Genomic DNA, 20,943 nt, shown 5'->3' with positions numbered 1-20,943 from the left:
AAATACCTCCCCAGGCTGGAAATTTGAGGCTGGTAAGAGAACTATAACTTCCCACCAAATGTACTTTACTTGTTATGTCATATGCTCAGGGAAGTCTGCACGACATCATTGCTCTGTCTCTACTTGTCAGTCACAGGGACAGAGCTGTGCTCAGATGGGGTATGTAGTTCCAAACTTTTTCTATTCACCTTAGAAATGCCTTCAAAGAGTCTGCAAAAGGTCACATTGCTGTTTTTCTCTCCACTAACAGGAGGAGAAACCATCAGCTCCTGCTCCTCCTTTGCACCTTCCCGCTCAGCTTCCTGGGCAGAGCGGGTCACTGCCAGCCACAGCGCACTGCCGCCTCGCTACCGGAAGCCTGGCAGGTCACGTGCCTCCTCTCTGTGGCCTGAGCAGAAGCTGCCAGCCTTGACTTTCTTATTTTTTTTTAATTGTGCATGTAGTAAGAAAAAGTCTCCAGGATAGACACATCCAGATATGGCTGCTGTAGGTGGCTTTGCAGCATTATGTTCTGTCAAAAGAGCAGTATGCATGTTTCCTCAGAGTTTCCAGCTGGGACTGGAACTGCAGGGAAGCCTTACATGACTAGTGATGTTTGGTCAGCTAGAATGGATCATGTTGTGCTTGGGAGACCTGTGCACCAAAGACAGGTGATAGGATTTTTCCCCAGAAGCTCAGCCCTGGGACACTGAAATGCATGCAGATTGGCAGGAGACAGTTCAGCAAGAAGGGAACAGGACAGCTGTGCTGCCTGACAGTGCAGGGAAATACTCACAGACCTGACTACTTGCAAGCTATCTGATGGCACAACAGCCACCTAATGCGAAAGGATCCTCTATTGCAGCAACCTCACATGTAATTATAGATTCTACACTAATTAAATGATCATGAGCAGAACACTGGTGCAAAAAATAAGGAAATGTCAGGAACGAAGTAAAAAAGTCTAGTGTGAAGCAGTAAGACATGTTTGCTGCAAACATACCTAGTTTTTAAGGATATTACAGTATACTACAGAACCTTAAGATTAATTTGGTAATAGAGAAATGACTGTTAATCACTAGTAAGTGCCACAATGGGCAAGCAGGTACTGCACAAAGGCAGCATTACTGACATAATATGCATTATCTGACTGATTTTAAAAACATTTGATTTCTCAAATGTATCACTGAACCATTCTAGAGTACTGAATAACAAGTATTTACTAATGGTTTCCTAATTAGATTCTAACTAAGTAGGTTTACTTGTAATTATAAAAAAAGACTGTCAGGGCAACATGACACAAAGATTTCAGGGGACTGTCAATTATTGCTATTATTTTATAAAGAGAAGGTACATACTAGGTAGTTCATGTTGTGCTCCATTTACAGATTGGAATACTTTATTGAGGTAAAAAGACAGCTAGATAACAGTTGGAAACTAAAATTACTCTTAGCTTGTTTTTACAAAAGAAATAATTGAAAGATGTGCTTGATAATATGATCACAAATGAACACTTCATATGAATTGAAAAATAGCTGTACAAGAGTATCATAAAACAAATTTCCAAGCTTTCATAAAAACAGTTTTACCAAGACAGAAAATTCCTGTTTTATATTCCTTTCTTTTTCTATGAATTTTGTCATGTTATTCTTATTATGTGTTCTGAGAATAAACCATAAATCCATAAAATAAATGAACTTTACAAATGTGTAATGTGAAGTAATAATATATGACACATTTTAAAAATCACATTCTATACTTAACTGCTACTTTCTAGAAGGATTTATCTGTAAAACACCTGAAATATAGCTCTTTTATGTTTATGACATGAATTAATGAAAAATTACTTTGAATCAAACATGCACATATTATGAACTTGAACATTAAAGAGATAAAATCATAGCAATACAACACCAATAATTCAAATATGAGTTGCTGATTTACAGATCACAACACTAAACAATCCATTTAAATATTAATTTTACGGGGAGTTTTTGCTCTGTGACAATAAGGCCATGTATGTTTTGTAACTACTAAAGGACTTCCTTAACAATATTAATTTTACGGGGAGTTTTTGCTCTGTGACAATAAGGCCATGTATGTTTTGTAGCAAAACCACAGTAACTACTAAAGGACTTCCTTAACAATTATTACTTACCAAATTATTTTGCAGGTGAAATATTTTAATTTCCATGGCAAAGGGACCATGACTGAGTAGTTATCTTTTCTGAGATGGTGTAAACCTCTGTTTCTAGTGTCACTGAATGTAGTGGGGGAAAAAAGCGTATGCCATATACATAATGTTTACTAGTATTTTTAATACAGAAAAGAGAGAGACTGTACCTTGGGGCTGCAACTACTGAAAAATTTGGAATGTTTTGTTACTAAGAGTGTCTATAATTTTAAAAATTAATTATTAATATCATGTAGCATACTTTTAAAATAATTTGTTCACAAGCAGTATCTGATTAAGCTGTAAGTAACAGCTCCCTCTGTTTACCTGCTGGAGGAAATATCTGCCCAACCCCCCAAAAAGCCCAAACAAAAACCCAAACCATCCAACGAACCAAAAAAACCCAAACAAACCAGAAACAAAAAAAAGAACAACCCAAACCAGTATATGTCTAATTTTGGATTTGCTACTTCATGTAGAACATGCATGTTAATAAATACACAATATTATTTTGCCTAGATAAGGATATATATTTTTTCAATAGATTTAAATGTTTTAGAACACAGTAAAATTTTATCCTGTCATCTAAAAAATACAATACAGTATGCCTAGCAGTTTTTGGTGGTTAGAAGAGTAACTCCAGTTTTAACTAAAAGTAACAGCAAATAGAATTAATGATGCAGCCAAAGCTACTAAGATGGAACAAAGCATTGCATATAAAATATGTACATGTGACGTTCCCTTTGAGATAATCAATTTGCAGAAGACATTTTGAAGGAATGTAGATGTGTTGTTATAGTCTATGTTCTGCATTTATCTATATCACACCTATCTTTTTTACTTCAACCATTACCCACCTAGTTAGACAAAATGTTCTGGACTCTAATTTGCTGATAAAAGAAGACATGCAATCAAATCTGTACTACACCAAAAACTCCAAGGTCTGTTTTTCTCCTCTTTATTCATGTATCACTTTTTCTGTACAAGAACAGGAAAATGCTACTATTTCTGACTGAAAGGAAAAGGACCATCTCCTGAAGTAAATGTATTAATATAAATACAGGTAATTAATGTTACTTACCATAACATTATTTGCTAAACGAAAGATAGAATCTTATTTCTGTTATGGTGCTGTCCATTTATATTATGGCTTCCATCTTCAAAGATCTTCACAAATATTAATAAGGCAAGCCAGTAAAAAACAGTATTTTCTCTCTATTGTAAAAATGGAGCATAAAGGATAAGGGATCTTTTTAAACCCACACACTTAAGGATGGGATAGATATTCTTGGGAACCTCAGGGTTCAATTCACACACTTTTGTTATTGGACAAGTGTAATCAAAGTCAGTTAATTATTTAAATAATTTACAAACATGTGCCCATCAATGAATTTATATTATGCACTGAGGAATTTTTTTACAACCTTTACTTTTGTAATTCAGAAGATTTTTTGATGTCTGCTTTCAGTTAAATTAGTGCTGGCCTTATAAATTGTTTGCAAGGCACTTCTGCATTTTGAAACAAAAAAATCATCATTCAGAGACTCCAAAAAAGATTGCATTGTATTTGAAACAATAATTTCTTGCATATATAAGCTAGAAGACACAAAGAGTATGTTGTATTAAAATGTAAAACATACAAAGGTTTCCAAGACCTATCTGGTAAATGTTGGTTTACTGAATAATATGAGTCTTATTTTAATAGTTCTTTTTATGGTGTTATCACTAGGTTTTTGATGTCAAATGCATATTTGTGAAATCTGTTGTAACTCCTTTTTAATTTTCTTGGACTTCAGAATGATTTTGAGTAGCTATTTCTCTTCTGCAGGCTTACATGTCTCTCGTTGATGCCCACTGCCTCACCTAATTTGAAGGTATGAGTCCTGATGCTTCCTAGAAGCCAGGTGACTGAATCAGAGTACACTTCAACTGGTAAAGGACATGTTAGCTGGTTAGAATTTGATTAATTGATTCGTGGTTTTCCAAGACAGGTATTAGACTGTAGATAAAATATGCTGTTCAATGTAGTAATTGTGTGTGTGTATATCTGTATGTGTATGAAACAGCGCTTCATTTTGTTATCAGTCAAATAATTTCTCAAGTCCTGGATGTAACTAGGGGGTGGAGGGGTGGGAGGGTGTGGGGTGGGGAGAAAGAAAAAATAAAGAAAGAGGAAAAAAAAAGAGGAACCTACTACAGCACTGTTTCTTTGTGAGAGATGCTATAATCTTTCTCTTCCCATCAGCTGTCCGTTTGTTTGCCTGTTATTGTTTTGGTAGAAACTTGAAGCTCTAATTATTTTTATTTTTTTTTCTTAAAAAGAATTCTGTGAAATCTTAAATATTTTGTGAAATGGGTTGGATATTTTCCCAACATAAGGGAGGGTAGTATTTCTGAACTCTGGACTGTTTTTCAGTATTTGACATAATACAAAGAAAATGGTAAAGTCTAAAACATCTGACCTTTGACTACATAGCTCGTTTACATTTATGTTTGTATGTATGTATGCATTTGCTCACACGCTTATGGAGAATTTTACTGTGGATTTACCATGCTATATAATAAGGACTTAGGCATGATCTATTCAGTGTTATTTACATAAAATGTTAGCAACACCAGAATTTCATCATAGATGGAAGTTAGAAATTCATGTGAAATTAAATGAGATTTTATGTCAGTTTTTGAAGCAAAGGCATCAGTCTTTGTGCAATGCAGTTGTGATGTTTGATACCTTTCTGTACAATAGTAAGATCAAAGATAAAAGATTTGGACAACATATCCAGAGGATAGTGCCAGTTCTTGTCAAAAATTACTTTTCAAACTGATCTTCAAGAATGAGGATAAACATGGCTTTTTAGCAAAGCACAGTCTATCAGCACTTCTAGCTTTTTGTTTCTGTTTCTTGTATTAGAAGCTTTAAGCACTTTCTGTACACCCCATTAAGCCCTTCCTTCCCACCACCACCAAAAAGGCCCAAGACAATGTTCTGGGGGAAAAAAAAAAAAAAAAAAAAAAAAAAGTTAATTTCTTTGTTTCTTTTCCTTATTCCTTTAAGCATGTTCTTGTGAGTACTTTTAAAAACCACGGAAATTACTCCAGTATCCTCATACCTGTACCTTTTTATTTAGCTCTGATTTCTGTAGGACTTTTCAGTTTTATTCCCTCTTGATAATGCACAATCTCATTAAATGATCAGACAGACTATGGATTTGTTATACTTTTGGCTGCAGAATTAGGAGCTCAGTGTGATGATCAGACAGACTATGGATTTGTTATACTTTTGGCTGCAGAATTAGGAGCTCAGTGTGATAAAATTATGTAGCATTTCTGCATGCTTACACAAGAGAATGTGCATTGCACCCCAGAGACTAGGGCATGTGCTTTTTCAGCATAAAGTTTTCAGCATTAAGATTTCTGATTTACCAAATATTTTTTCTGTTACAAAGAACATTCTTCCCCTGTGACATCACATGGCTCCTACAGCTATAACTCTGCATTGACTGTAGACTGTTACAATTACTTCTCAAGGTAACTAATTTTATTTCAAAACAATATTTTCCTATCAATCCTCTACTGACCTGCAATAGCTGCATCTTCAGATTTTATCTCATACTGGTCCTGCAGGCTACCTAGCATTTAAATTTAAATTTATGTACTTTTATCTACACAGCTGATTCCTCCTAAATCCTGTCTGTTTTGTCATTCACGTTTTGTCCTTATATGTCACTGCCATGAATAATGGTGCTATAATTTTATTTTGACTGTTAGCACCTTTCATGTTAAGTTGTGCATTTAGCTTATGACATATTCTTCACCTACACAACTTTCCAAAACCTAACTAAATAATATTTATGTGCTAAATGTTGAGTACATAAATAATTATGAGCCCTTTGTAATGAGCACCCACATGGAGTTTTAAAAATGTACCAGCATACATGCTGTTATTTATTTTTTAATGTACTTAAGAAAAAAAAAAATAATATTTGCCATGGAAAATGTGTCAACAAGTAGTAAATTTGCTACATTAGCATTCAGTAATATCTATAAATAACCACACTCACCAATATATTATGTGCACTTCTACATATTTTTACTGTTAAAAAAAATCAGTATATTGTTGTTAGTTTTAAACTTTTTAATACAAATTTTTTTAAAAAATATTTTCCTCACTTTATTTTAAAAAGTGTTTATTAACAGAGAGGTGAAAGGTCACACATTGAAATAGAGAATAAAAAAGGGACAGCACAATGTTAGATGATGTCTCAGTGCACTTCAGTGCCACCATTTTTTGTACTCATAGAAATGCAGCAAGTAATGGAAAATGCTGCTTCACTGACTATGAACCTGTATATTTCAGATTGAGGTGACAAATGTATGATCACTCTTCCTATGGATAAAAATAAGCATTTGTTTTCTTCAGAAAAACGTGATTATCGTATGCTACAAATCTGCAGATAGGTGTGCATTCAACAAAATCCATTTCTCTTTTTGCACTTCACATAATAAGATACTTTTAAAAGGTCTTTGAATGAAATAATATGCCATTCACACCCTCCCCCTCTTTTAATTAATTAATCCATGAAATAGGGGGTTTAGTCAGCTTTTCCCTTCCTGTTGCTTTTAAAAATTCTCATAGGGAAATAACATAATTATTCATGAAAGAAAATAAAGTAAGCGAAGAAACCTTTCTCTTCATCAAGACACACAACAAAAATTAACAAGGAAATAGAAGTAAAAGCAAATGATTGAAAAGTTAGGTTTGCATACTTCCAACTTGTCCTGGTGTGGATATCTTCTGGGTTCGGTTAGGTTAGTATATGGTTAACTCTCATGTGAATAGTCTGTCTTGTTCAATCAACATGTCCATTTTGGTGATCTAATGTATTCTAATCAACAGTGTCATGTAAGTTTTGTCCCACATGGTTCCTACATCCCATACTGATAAAAAGGGAGTCACCTAGGACCCATCACTGCTGACCAATTTGCTGATATGACGCAGAAAGATGGACACTGACATATCTGTCATGAGAAGGGAAAACCTGTAGAGGCACAGAAGATTAAAATTACAGAAAAGTCCATGGAAGGACTCCACCTGAATTCAGTATCGTTTAGGTCAGATCCTTGAAAAGGAAGAGTCATAATTTTCACTTCAAAATAACTAGCTAGACTGAGAAGTTCTAAAGTAGCAAACAACAATTCAAGGTCTTCTTCTCATGACCCATGTGAGGTTTTCATCTCTTTCACTCATCCACCAAACAGGGTATTCTCATACATACCACTTCATGGGAACAGTCCAGTATCATCCCCTCACCTTCTTCTGTCCTTTCTGTAAGTGACCTAGTGCCACGGACCAAACTGTAACAGCAAATATGCCAACATATACGGGACATGGATACCTAGTTCTTGATCCTGCATCCTCAGACTGCTTCATCTACCAGAGATGCATGCAGAATAACGATGAGAATAACAAGAAAGCAATGCATCTTAATCTGAACAATTCTGATGGCAGAGCCTCCAAGTACCAATAAAAGGAAATAATTTGTTCCTAAAAATTAAGTAAAGCTATATAGGAGAAAGCAGAAAAGGAACTGTAGAATTCTAAAAATAGACTGATGGAAAAAAATAAGCTTTAGAAGACAGTAACAGCTAGACATGTATATTTACAACTACTGTTTATGTAAAGAAATTTACATATCAAACATGTTGGCACACCATGTCAGGTTTTTATGTCTTTACAATGTTGTTGAGCATTCATGATAAACATTTTCTAAACCTCACAGTCTAAGGTCTAGCTTTCTTTTTCCTTACTGAAAGAGGAGAAAAGCAATGACTATTATCATTGCTTTCAGTGGGAGCAGATATAAATAAATTCTGAAAGTTGTTTAAATTTTTGAAGTCAAGTCTACAAGGGCACAGAATTCCTGATTCTTTTCTCTGATCCAAGCTCTAGGCACACAGCCTTCTGTCTGGGGAAAAACAAAAAATCCTTTGTGTGGGAGTCAGGTACTTAAATATTGACATTTAGTGCCATTTTCAATTCCGTGGGGTATTCCACCAAATTCCCATATGTCTCTTCCAAAAGATACACACCTTCTGTAGAACTGTGATATTCCCACCAGGCCACATGGGTATTTCAGACACCCTATGGTGTCTAATGTGACCTTATAATCTTCTGTTTAGACAACTTAAACCTACACTTCATATCTGATAATCTGTACAGCATCATAGCCAGCTCTTATTTACTCTCTTAAGATAGTAAGCAACTCTTTAATTTTGAGTGGTATAATCAGACCTTATCTCACAGTGGTATAGTGGGTACTATTAAGGGTGAAGAACAAAAGTATTCAAGTAGCTGCTACTGTACTGGACTCTAAATGCCCTACTTTTACTGTCATAAGAATCACAAATAATTTCTATAATTTAGAACAACTTAATCTTGAGGGCTGGAATGGATCATAGATACAATGTTTTCAGAGAATATGTCTCAGATAGTGCACAGAGCATTACTTCTTGACTGAAGAAGCATTACTAATTTCCAGGCACAATAATCTTGATCATATTTTGGTGTTTTCATTCATGATAATTTAACTACTGTTAATATATATTTCTTGATATTTCCAAGCAGACGTCTTGCCTTTTGTGATCTCAATTTTATTTAAAATGCCTAGAACGTGTATATGTCTCTTGGTGCCATTACTTGACCATAAGTGAAAACCTATTGCAAAGGAGATTTTGCAGCATTTCAACACATTGTACACCCTTCAGTTTTAAGTCCTGCTAGGCTTGCCAAAAGAAGGCATACTAATGACATCAGTTACGCCTCAGGGGAACAAAGTTTGTTTTGGACACCAGACTCCATGGCTCACAAGCAGATGCTGACACCAGCCAACAGCTGTTCAAAAGGCATTTTCAGCTTAAGGAAGTAAGAGGGATCACTATAATGCAACACAGCAGAATTTCATTAGTAACACAAAGTATTAGAATTCACCTTTCACCTTGAACAAAATTCCAGAATCAAATTTTAAAGAAAAGCGTTAGAATAAGTTCATAACAATTTTCCCATTCAAAAATCATAATTAGTGTGTACATTAAACTTCAGTCATAGGTCACATCAGAACAGTCGGAAACTACCAACAATGAAATTGGTTACAATATCTAATTCACTGTTACATAAAATGTATTTACGGTATAATAGCTAAGGAATGCATGTAATTTAAAGAATCCCCCTACAGCAATCAATGAGACTGAACATATGCAGTATAGTAAGTCTCAAATTCATTGCAGTTACTGTAGAGTGCAAGAGCTTTTTCTGTCCATTGGGAGCCCCTGGCTTAGCAAGAAAGCCAGACTGTCACATTATTATATTAAATTAAATCATGAATGTCAATCAGAAGAAGTATTCCTTTTGATTTTCATTGGCTGTGTTTTGCATGCTGAGCTCACTTTTCAGTGCAGATTCAGCACTGTCTTCATTTTCAGATCCTTTTGCCTCATTTTTTGAGTATATGCCTTTTTTTTTATAAATGCGTACGGCTATAACAGTGATGCAAAGTAGGATGAATATCACAACTGCTATCACACCTAGGAGAAGACAAGAGAAAAAAGTCAAGAGAAAGGATAGACAAATAATAACTCACGGGCCAGAACACAGCACAAAGAAATGACTGTATCACACAATGGAGGGGGTTACAGTGAAGCTCAAGAAATAAGAAGCCATAATTGTTTTCAAACCAGAAACAGCACTGTAGTATAAAATTCATGGTGATCTGAAATCTTGCACAATACTGCTAAACAAAAAAATAATAATCCACACAATACTAAAATTTTTGAAACTTTTGAATAGAAGACTACTAGGGACCCTTGGGCACTGCAGATAAGAGGGTGTCTTTTCCTACTTCACTATCAGCTTATACCTCTCTGCCAGGCTGGAAACTCAAGCCACTGCAGATTTGAGGAGGTGTTTTTCACAGTCTTTCCTGCCAGACAATGGGATGGCACAAAGGGGACTACTATGACTTTCTCTTTTCCCCCAAATCCTGAGTATTGGACAAAGTACTCCCTTTTCCCTCAGTCAGTCTTGTTGCTCAGAACCCTTTCTCATGCCACATGTTATCAGAAGGAAGGGGACATGTGTCTTGTCATCAGCTTTCACCTGCCAATCAGCCTCCTATCACTACTCCAGGTTGGGGGAAGGAATCTGGAGAGCAGAGACAGAGCAGAAGAGGGTGAAGGCAAAGGTACCAATCTGGAATTCTGAATCAGGTCCTCTATCAGCTCTGACTGTGTACACTAAAAGGTCCAATCTTTAGACCCTTTGCAGTAAAAATTGTTGCACAGAATTAGTCCCATCCATATCCAATACTCCACACAAATTAGTTCAGCCTGCAGGTGACTGGTTGTGGCTAAATTACACAGTTAATGAGGAGAATATGTAAAAGATAATGTAGAACAGTTCAGCCTAGGGACTACAGTGGAAATTGTCCAATTTATAGCCACCTATTGTCAGGTCAAACGGGACAGAAATTCCCATGTTTATTCTGCCTCATGGAAGAAAATCCTGACTCTGACTGCCTTTGGCACATCTTAATGGGATTAAGAGTATTTAACAATCTACATTAGCTAGGGCTCACATTTCTGTAACTGCATCACTGTAATGAATAGACACTGGTTAAAACACTAAAATCAAGGCTCACTTCATGTCCAGGGTGAAATAACAAAGATTTGACTCCCCTTCCCTTCCCTTCAGGTTTGTGGCACTTGTTCTGAGATCTTCGGTGTGGTTTTCTTTTGCATGGCTATGTGACCCTGGTTTCATAAGTAAACAAGGTCCCTGGCTATACAGATGACAGTGAGCAAGCTTCCTTTTCTAACAGCTTTAACAGCCCCATCTGGTAGGGTAAAATCATCATCAGTATGGCTATCTGCATTATGGTGTTCTAGCTGATCAGTTAGAAAGCAAAGGGGCAGGGGCATAAGCTTTATATAGGACACTGATCGGCTACAATATGTGCCACATACCTAACACATAGGAGACTAAATGGAATAGGCACTTAGTTTTAAAGGAGACTATTTAGGATTTATTGAACTATTACCAGGACAGGCTGCTCCTAGGGCAGCAGATTAGGAACAGTAAGGAAAGAGATAGTTTCCACCCACAGAGATAAGCATGATCTTACAGACTTCCAGTCTCTTCCTCAATCATCCTCTCACGATGGTCTCAGGCTCTCAAGTTAATGAGTCAGAAGTTGGGCAGAAGAGGAATTTGAAGGGAAATGGAACAGAAGGGAAGCAGAAAGTGCTTGTCAGAAAGGCAGAAAGCAAGACTAGGCTGCAGGGAGGAAAAAAACCTCACTAAACAGTCCGGGAAACAGCTGTAATGGAGTGGCTTAGCCGTACTAGATGAAGGAACAATCTGCTGCATAACTTAGCCATTAGTGCAAGAAAAATGAAAATACATAGCCCCTTAGTGCTATCAAGCACTTTTTTTTTTTTTTTTTTAGTTAAGGTGAGCAGCCATCCTTCATGTAGGAATATAAACGTTTTAAATTTTCCTAGAGTGTGGTATCTTCTTCTCTGGAAAAAGCTCTATCATCTGAGTGAATTTTATTCTTATTTGGATTAAATAGAACAGTCCTTCATTTGTTTCACAGGAACTATACTTGCCTCCTGTAAATGCATATCTATAAACTTGTTTTGTCTCAGGTAGCTGAATTGGTACAATTCTCAGTGATAGTCACCTAAGGGTATCTACATCAAACTTCCACTGTGTTGTACAACTTGCTTTGACTTCTAAACAACCATAGTTAAGCAGTAGAAAAAATGTGACTGCATATTCCCAAATGTGTTTAATAATAAAATTGTGAGGTTATTATTATGATACTCATCTTTTGAAACAACAAAGTAATTTCTTTCAAAGTTAGACATATATAAGAACTCTGAAAACTTGTTTTTTAAATTCTGCTCTCACTGAACTCAGTGGTAAAATTCCCAAAGATTGTGTATATGAAAATATACAGACATAAGTATAATTTCACAAGCAAGGAAGCTTCTAGGTTTTATCACCTCTTATTTTAGTATCTTTAGCACTGCCATGCTAAGGACCACTGACCATGCAGTGTGCTGTTGGCAGACACTGACTGTAGCAGGTACCATTATTTAAATGGCAGACACACAGCTGACTGCAGGTTCTTAACTCCACCTTCTGTAGACCTACATTCTTTTATCCTCAGTGAGAAGCCTTGGCAGCTTTATTCTGCTAAATCCCACTATGTCATTTGTCTGCTGAGGCTTTTAAAAACCTTTAGAAAGGAAACCTATTCAGAATTTAAATGATGGATGGGATGACCTTTCCCTCCTCCTGCCCTCTTTCTGTTGAAGTAACTAATGGAAATTGAAACAGTGAATTCACTGCAAAAATATCATCTTCGTGAGTGAAAACAAGTTTCAGTGAAAACAAGTTTCCTTCCCTCACTTCCTCCTAAGAGAAGAAATTCCACCAGAAATTTTCACAGGGGAAGATTGTCAGAAGAGACAATACTGTTCCTTGAAAGAAAAATACTGAACTGACATAGCCATACACTTGCTCCAATACCAGCAACAGAATTTAAATTCTCCTGAAGGTCCCCAGTCCAAGACTCCCCCTATTAAGGCTCACTTACGTACTTTCCATTCCTGCTAAAGAGACAGAACTGTTAGCTTTCCCTACTACAGCAGAGATGGATCTCAGCTTAAGGACAGTCAGTCACAGAGACACAGCAATGGAACCTGCATATCCTAATTATCAGTCCTGTACTTTAAGTGCAAGTTGTCTGTCTTAAGCTTTATACCATATTTGTTCTGATAGGCATAGAAGGTAGAAGGATTGTCAACATATGGACTTCAGAGTCAACTGAACCATACATGGTATTTCTTATATTCCTTTGTTAAAAATAAGTGTATCAAAAAAAGTTTGTGGATGATTATTTGTAGTTCTATTTGAACTGATAAAAATGTCCAAAAGAAATAGTAAGAAAATGGAGGAAAAATGGTATTTCAAACCAAAAGAAATTATTTTTTACTCTTTTTATTTTAACATGCATTTTATTTTTGAACTGTTATTCAATACAAGTTGTAGCCCACCTAAGAGTACGTTGCTTTTCAAATGTAGGAACAGAATGAACCTTGCTCAGTCTGTCAAAGGATTGATTCAAGCAGTGCTAGACCTAATTTTCTCAAAAAAAAAAAAGTGTTGTTTAGATCTAATAGAGAATATTTTGAACTTGACTGTGTAGCAAGATATAATTTTTTGACATAGTCAAGAAGCAAAGATTGCTCTTTCTTAAACATGCTGTTTGCCACAACGTATCGAAGTACATTTTAAATTCATAGACACTAGCATTAGACAGGTTGGAAACTTGTTCTTAATATGTTGTGTTTCTGCAGAATGTTACAGTGTATAGAAGCACTAATGGCATAAATTTACGTATTAAAGCGATATAAGAACTACTGATTGCATTTTAAAAAAAAGTTTGATTTTTGCCTATCACTTGTAATAAAATGAAACCCTTTTACTAGTTTTTTTAAACACACAAAACTAAACTGACTTCACTGAAACACTGACCCACAGTTACTAAAAAAAAAAAAAAAAGGTTCCTGTGAAGTTGTTAATAGTCTCTATTACCTCCAATAATTGCAGAATCACTTCGGATTGCATTAGCTAGTGGTTCTCCCTCATCTATTGGTCCAGAGTGATCTGTGGGGGAAAAGAAAGGAAACTGACAGACAAATAAAAGAAGGGTTTTCAACAAATTCTTACATGGTTACAGCTTATATCTAGTATGGTACAGTGACTATAGTGTGTGTCAGTAAGAATGCAAAAAAGTGGTGTAGATGATACTTCACAGAGATAAAGAGGAAAATGTAAACATTCAGAGGAAGGCTAGAGAAAAGGAAGTAAGTATATATAAAAGGAATTCTTTTTCAAACTACTTCTGAGATGTGAAACAAACAAACAAAAAAAAGACAGACAGTTATGACTCAGGTCACAAGCACTCTATTTAGATTTTGCTTTATAGATCAGAACATGTGATAACCATATGCTACCTGCAAATGAATGGGTGGTTTCACTTGATGTTGAGTCAGCTCCAGTTAAACTACCACAGTTGGATTCAGTGAAGCGTCCCTTTACAATGACAGGGGCTGAGCTGGTGTGGTGCAGTGCAGCCTTCAAAGGAGCAATGTGGTTGAACTGCACTGAAGAGAGACATCCAATAAACCCCTGAGAGTTTGCCTTCATAGTCTCCTCATCTACATCACTGTTTTCTGTTAATCAAAAGGAACAGAACACCATTAATCATAGTGCAAATATACAAAATAAAGTGACAGAAGAATAAATGAATAATTAACCTGTGTTCCTCTGAGTGTATTTGAGTTACAGCAACATATGTAGATCCACTGAATCCCTTTCTTGGCTGTCTTTAATGAAAAGACAGTCAAATACATTCACCCCCCTTTTCTTAAGAGTTGACAGCTCCTGTCTGCTGAGGCAAATGCTTTTAAGTTACTATAGCAAGTTCCAAAGCAAAAAAATTCAAATGTAACTAAAATATTTAAATTAAAATGCAACACTTCTTCATTCTGCAAAAAGATAAGGATGAAGCATACATTCATGAAAAATACATACTTTATTAGATTTCTTCTCATAAATATGCACATTATTGGATCATATTCTTTTCTCAAATACATATATCTACCCCATTCCATCACCATCAAATCTGTCAAAACAAGAACTTTCTGAAGGGCTCAGATCCTGGAAATCTAGCAAGACATTTTCTGTGAAATTCTAAAAAATAAATGTTGCTCCAATTTACTATATATTTTAAACATGATATCATTATCTTTCTCACTAAAGGAATAAGAACAACAATCAACTCTCCCAACCACTCTTATTCTCTTGACCTTTCTTTCTGAATGTATATACCCTGTCAGAGTCCTCTATTTATTAAGTAGGTAATGCTCACTAATGCACTACTTTGGAAATGGAAAACAGTTTATTTACTCTGACAGTTCTAATTTAAATTAAGCAAAAACTCTGGAAGTAATAATTATTCAAAGACAACACTTAAGGGAAGCAAATTTTTAAGTTTTTTGCAAATAAAATGGGAATTTAACCTTGTTCATTTCCATCCTAGAACCCATGAATGAGCTTGTGATCTTCACACTGGCTACCATAACAATTTTAAATACCAGTATACAACTGACTCCTTGATACAATTAGGTATAGTGAAAATCAGGCTAATGTGTTTTGGTACAATGTTGTAAAATAGCACAGCAGTATTTTCCCCAGCTACTCTTTGCTTATTGCAATGATGATGTGTTATTAGATAGATGGATGTCAGCCCAGAGTCTGCTCACCTACATTGATAGATCACATAAAATGTTCAATGTCTCTTTTCTCTCTGTAGCCTACACTGCTTCTGACATTGGCCTCACTGCACCAAAGGATCTGTTAGATCTCCATATCTTAAAAACAGAAGCTATCCTAAGGTGGCAAGAAAGAAATGTCCAAAACACCTTGTAATAAAAAGATGTACCTCTAACTAAGTGGGATTGAAAACCGCAAAAGTGAGGCATCTTCTATTATTTTCTAGTTTCTTATATAATTTCATAAATATTGTATGTGTATAATATGAAAGGAAATCCCATGTTTTAAATCCTTAGAGTTTACTTGACTCATTAATTAGAAAATACTGCTCGGATAAAGTAAAACTTTTAACTAGATCAAGCAATCTTTCTGGTAAAAGTGATAAGGCTTAGGAAAGACAAACCCTCCTCTGCTTTAGTGCTCATCAAAGTTGGGTGACTGAAAATGACACACACACATACAAGTTGTTTATTGGAGACTGCATTTTATAGTAAACTCCAGTCACACATCCTCAAACATCTTTATAGCATTCATTTGCTAAATGCACTCAATTTCTTTTCAGCAAAGGCAAAATTACTCTACCTACATTGCCTTCTTAAAAACAAACAAAACAAAAATCAGAAGCTCAGTAACCCATTTTCTTCTATTCTTCAACGACCTTTCCTTTGTAAAGCAACACCAAAAGTCAGCAGACATGTAGCCCTAACAACATTTTAAGATAAGAACTGTGCAGTCAAAGGACTAGATTTAACCTTTCTGCTTTTGTGATATTGAAGATTTCAAAATTTTTCATGTACCTGTACAATCTTCTTTTGTCTCAGGATTAAACAAGTCCATATGTTGGGTGAACAATTGGCTGATGAGTTGGGCTCAAAAAGTTATAGTAAAAGGGGTGGGAGATCTGAGTTTTAGGGCCAGTACTCTTTATAATGTTTTTATAAATGATCTGAATGCAAAAGTCAAATGCACATTAAGTAAGTTTGCTGATGATACTAAATGAAGAAGAGCTGTGAACTCTCTCAGGGGTAGAGAGACCATACAGAGAAGTCTAAATAGATTAGAGAGCTGGGCAATCACTAACTGTATGAAATTTAACAAGAGCAAGTGCTGGACAGTCCACCTGGGACGGGGTAACCCTAGTTATGTATGTAAACTGGAGGACAAAGGGCTAGAAAGCAACCCTGCAGGAAAAAATCTGAAGGTCTGGGCTGATGACAAGTCAACAGTGTGCCCTGACAGACAAAAAAGACAACCGTGTCCTGGGGTGCAGCAAGAACAGCACAGATAGTTGGCTGACAGAAGTGGTTGTCCCACTTTATGTTGCACTGGTGTGGCCCCACCTCAAGTACTCCGTGCAGTTTTGAACACCTCAATATTAAAAACACATCAAACTATTAGACTATGTCCAGAGGAGGGCAATGAAGATGGTGAGAGGTCTCGAGGGCAAGACTTAGGGGGAGCAGCTGAGGTCATTTGGTTTGTTCAGCTTAAAGAAGGCTGAGAGGTAACTGCACTGCAGGCTACATACACCTTCCTCAAGAGGGGCAGCAGAGGAGACAGTGCTAATCTTTCTCTGGTGACCAGCAATTGGAAACAAGAAAATGGTTGGAAGCTGCAGCAGGGGAGGTTCACACTGGACACTAGGAAAAGGTTCTTCACTAAGAGGGTAGCTGGTCACTGGAACAGGCTTCTCAGGGAAGTGGTTAGCACCAAGCCTGTCAGAGTTCAAGGAGCATCTGAACAGAACTTCTAGTCATATGGTTCAGTGTTAGGTAGTTGGAGGAAGGTGGAGATGATGATCCTCATGGGTCCCTTCCAACTTGAGAAATTCTATGATTCTGTCTTCAGTAGAAAAAATTAATGCACATTTGATTTTCACAGTTAAATTGTCAACTGGATGTACTAACAATGTACTTGGGATGGACTGCCACAAAACCTGACATTTGTGCAAAACCCCATGTCGTTATGAAAATTCTATTACTTTATGTTATTATTAAAATTTTACTATTTTGCTATTTGCATTACAATTGCTTATTACAGTTAAACGTAATTATACAGCTATACATCCACTGATTTCAGCTGAATTTTATATGGTTAGTTGTTTAGGTGTTTTTCCCCTTGTGGTTAATGTGTGACCACATAAATGCTGCTACACTACTTTTTTGCTATTTTTAAATATGCAGAAAGACATTATTTTGCTGAAGTTTACTTATGATTACTTTTGATTCAGATTGAAGTGACCAGGAAGAGATAAATTACTGAAAAATAAGTCAATAAACAATTACTTTTGTGAATTTTGTGATTTTGAAACACTCCAAAATGGTTTAAGCCTCTTTTCCTTAATTTGTTATTTGTTTGAGCAGATTACTGCTGAAAAAATTTCAGTAAAGATAGTAATTTGATTAACAGGAAGTAATAGATAGTACTGTCATTGAGACTTTTTGCTGCTTTTCAACAATACAAATCCAGCAATCTGGAATCATTAATGGATGTTATTTTTGGAACTGTCATTTGTCAGACCGATGAGATTAAGGAGAAAAGTCTTTAAAATAAAACATTAGAAAGCAAATATTTTGCCAACAGAATTATTTCATCAAACTAAAGTATATCCATTAAATCCCTGAATTTTGATTTTTTTCTAAAATACTGGTATTTTGTTCAAGTTTGAAAGACTGGAAACTTTATTTTCCCCCAAATAATTATCCTGAAAGGCTTCTGTCTGGAAAGTAAGCCTTGACAAGTTTGGTTGACTAAATTAAAAATCTGATGAAATAAAAAATAATAAAAGTTTCATATAACTTTTCTGGAGTACAATTATATGTAGTTTAAATTTTGGAGTTGCATAAAAATGAATATTTTACACCCACAGACTTATACTAAAGTATTTTCTAAACCAACTTTAAAAGATTTAATTTTACTATTTTATTACTGTATGAATTCCCAAATACATATAGTGGAAAAAAACTGCATAAAGAGAAATGGACATTTTTAAACCAGCTATTACTTTGCATGTGCTTCTCTGCAGCACTTTTTGGGGATTGGCCAGAAATTATTGTTTTAAAATGCTAACTTTCAGATTAAAACTTTGAAATATCACTGCATTTTTCTGTATCAGTGGAGCACAATGACAGTTTTGCAATTCCATAGTTCCTTTATCAATAAATATATAATAATCAGACCTTTTAAGCAATCTGTACAATTATTATTTATTCTCAAAGATATTCCCATAAAGACAGAATTAAATCATAAAATCTAATAATTTCAGATACAAATAAATCAGTATAATAAAAAGTAATTTCACTACAAATAGAATGGAGTAGTTTGAATATACAGAAATTCCATTTCAAATGTGGGTACAAAATATTTTATTAGTATAATTTAGGCCCTTTTATTAAGTGTCCAGTGAAAATTTGTTTTTATTTGTTACTGAAATAACTAATTTTTACATTTTTGGAAATGTCCATATTCAATGTGATAACTTTGTTTAAGTTAATTGGCTTAAACCCACACATCCTTTTAAGGTGGTGAGACTCTGTGTGTAAATCAGACCTAAGTAAATCTTACTGAAAGCCTACCTTTATCTCAGTTGGCATAGAAAAGTCAACAACTCTCACTGAAGAAAAATGTTGCCCACAGCTCCCCACCCTCACCTGGGGGAAAGCTATGAAGCTTTGCCCTGGGCAAATGTGGCTGTGCTCAGAGGACATAAACTACCTCCTCAGTGTGTTGCTGTAAAAAAAGCAGTTTCTACAGCCTTCTTACAGTGTGGGGTGCTTTGAGGGCATCTTCTCAGAAGGAAAACAAAAACATAAGGAGCCCTTTGGCTTTCATCCTGTGAACTCTGTGGCTGAGTGTGCTGCTTCTTCTTCCCTTCAGAACTTAACCTCCACATATTTCACTGAACCTCAACACGGCCTAGCTTCCTGGCTATTTTGTTACAATGTTGCATAACATAAATTCAGAAGTCTTTAAATTGGACTTCTTAGGTTCTGGGAAGTGAGGAAGAACACTGATTCTTTTTTCTTGGGAATTCAAAAGTAGTTCATCAGCTAAATATCAGATTTGCTTTTAACAAAAACCTGAGCTACATACAACTGCAGATGTGCTCAGACAAGTACTTCTGCAACTGAACATAATTCTTCAAAAAAACATAGTTTTCTGTTCTACTTTAAAATTTGTGGGTTTTTCCTGAACAACGTTTCAAAGTACAAGAAATACATCATTTCATATTTTGTTACTCCTTCTTCTGTTTAGACCTCTTTACTGCAGCATTCAATGCTTTTTTTCCACTGCCTTCACAAAGACTCCTTACATCTCTAGACATGACTTCACAGGAATCAGGACCCAAAGAAGTCACATTTATGAAAGAAACAGCAGCTTTTCAATAGCATCTCTCATTTGAAAGGGAGAGAAGTACAACATATGCTTTCTTCAGGGCAGATTCTGTAAACTGAGCCAAACTGGGCTGAGTGGCCCCAGAGGTCATTTTAACTCTATGCTTCACGCTACTGTGATGATGCAAAGACATCATATAACTGAAGACAGTCCCACCTGTAAACTTTTCTAACAGTGTAGTTTCTTTGGAATAGACAATATTGGTCCTGAATAAGAGACCGCTCTTTGCCTCAAAATGTTCATTTCAATACATCACATCAAATAATTTTTTAAGTAAATTAATGAAAGTTTTGATATGGAATTTCATAATGGAGATAACAAAAAATTTGATTTTGTAATAGTTATCATGGTATTACCCTTGTGTGAAAGTGACTGCAATAGACTATTACAGTTCCAAGCATTATAAATTCCTAATTCAGTTATGTCATGGATTCGTGGGGCTTTGAAATACCTTAAACCATTTTGTTTTAGTACTTTATATTTCAGCTAATATTGCTTTAAAATTATGCCTAAATAATCATTCTCTTTTCCATTCTCTGTGAATATCTACATACCAGTTCTTTTCTGGACTGTGAGTTCTATAAAGAAAATCTACATTTCAAAGTTAATACGCATTTCTGTTTGTGTTAAAGGTCTTTAGTTATTTTTCCAGGAAGAAAATAGATCAGCTATATAGAGACTTTTCCAAACAGTCACAACTAAACAATAATTATAATTTTTTCCTTAATTCTCTAAAGATGATGTTTAAATTTCATTATTTAATACCTTCTAAGATACTTAGCATTTGTTTACCATCGTTATGAAAACAATTACCACTGTATGGATTTTTTTATATATTAAAAATTATCTTCCATTTAGTCTAGATAATACTGTCAGAATAGAAAATCTCAATCATCTGTTCGATGAATAGGAATAAGCTCGATGGTCTTAGCCAAATAGTTACATGCAAGATCTTAATGTCCAAGTGGGGATCAGCAACAAGTGGTATCCCTCA

The 20,943-nt window shown here is 35.4% G+C and overlaps 1 protein-coding gene across 1 annotated transcript in view; it reads right to left on the bottom strand.

The window, feature by feature from the left end:
* Positions 1–6,359: 6,359 nt before the first annotated feature.
* CNTNAP4 (contactin associated protein family member 4) overlaps positions 6,360–20,943 on the bottom strand; it is a 261,580-nt gene continuing 246,996 nt past the window's right edge. The window contains exons 22-24 of the mRNA XM_056325765.1: positions 14,234–14,452; positions 13,812–13,883; positions 6,360–9,733 (exon numbers count right to left, since the gene is read on the bottom strand). Coding sequence (XP_056181740.1) covers positions 9,540–9,733; positions 13,812–13,883; positions 14,234–14,452 — 485 coding nt within the window. The 3' untranslated portion in view covers positions 6,360–9,539. The remainder of the gene's footprint in view (positions 9,734–13,811; positions 13,884–14,233; positions 14,453–20,943) is intronic.

This window comes from Falco biarmicus, chromosome Z (assembly GCF_023638135.1).
Source record: "Falco biarmicus isolate bFalBia1 chromosome Z, bFalBia1.pri, whole genome shotgun sequence".
NCBI classification, from domain to species: domain Eukaryota; kingdom Metazoa; phylum Chordata; class Aves; order Falconiformes; family Falconidae; genus Falco; species Falco biarmicus.
This window is presented reverse-complemented; position numbering and strand designations above follow the sequence as displayed.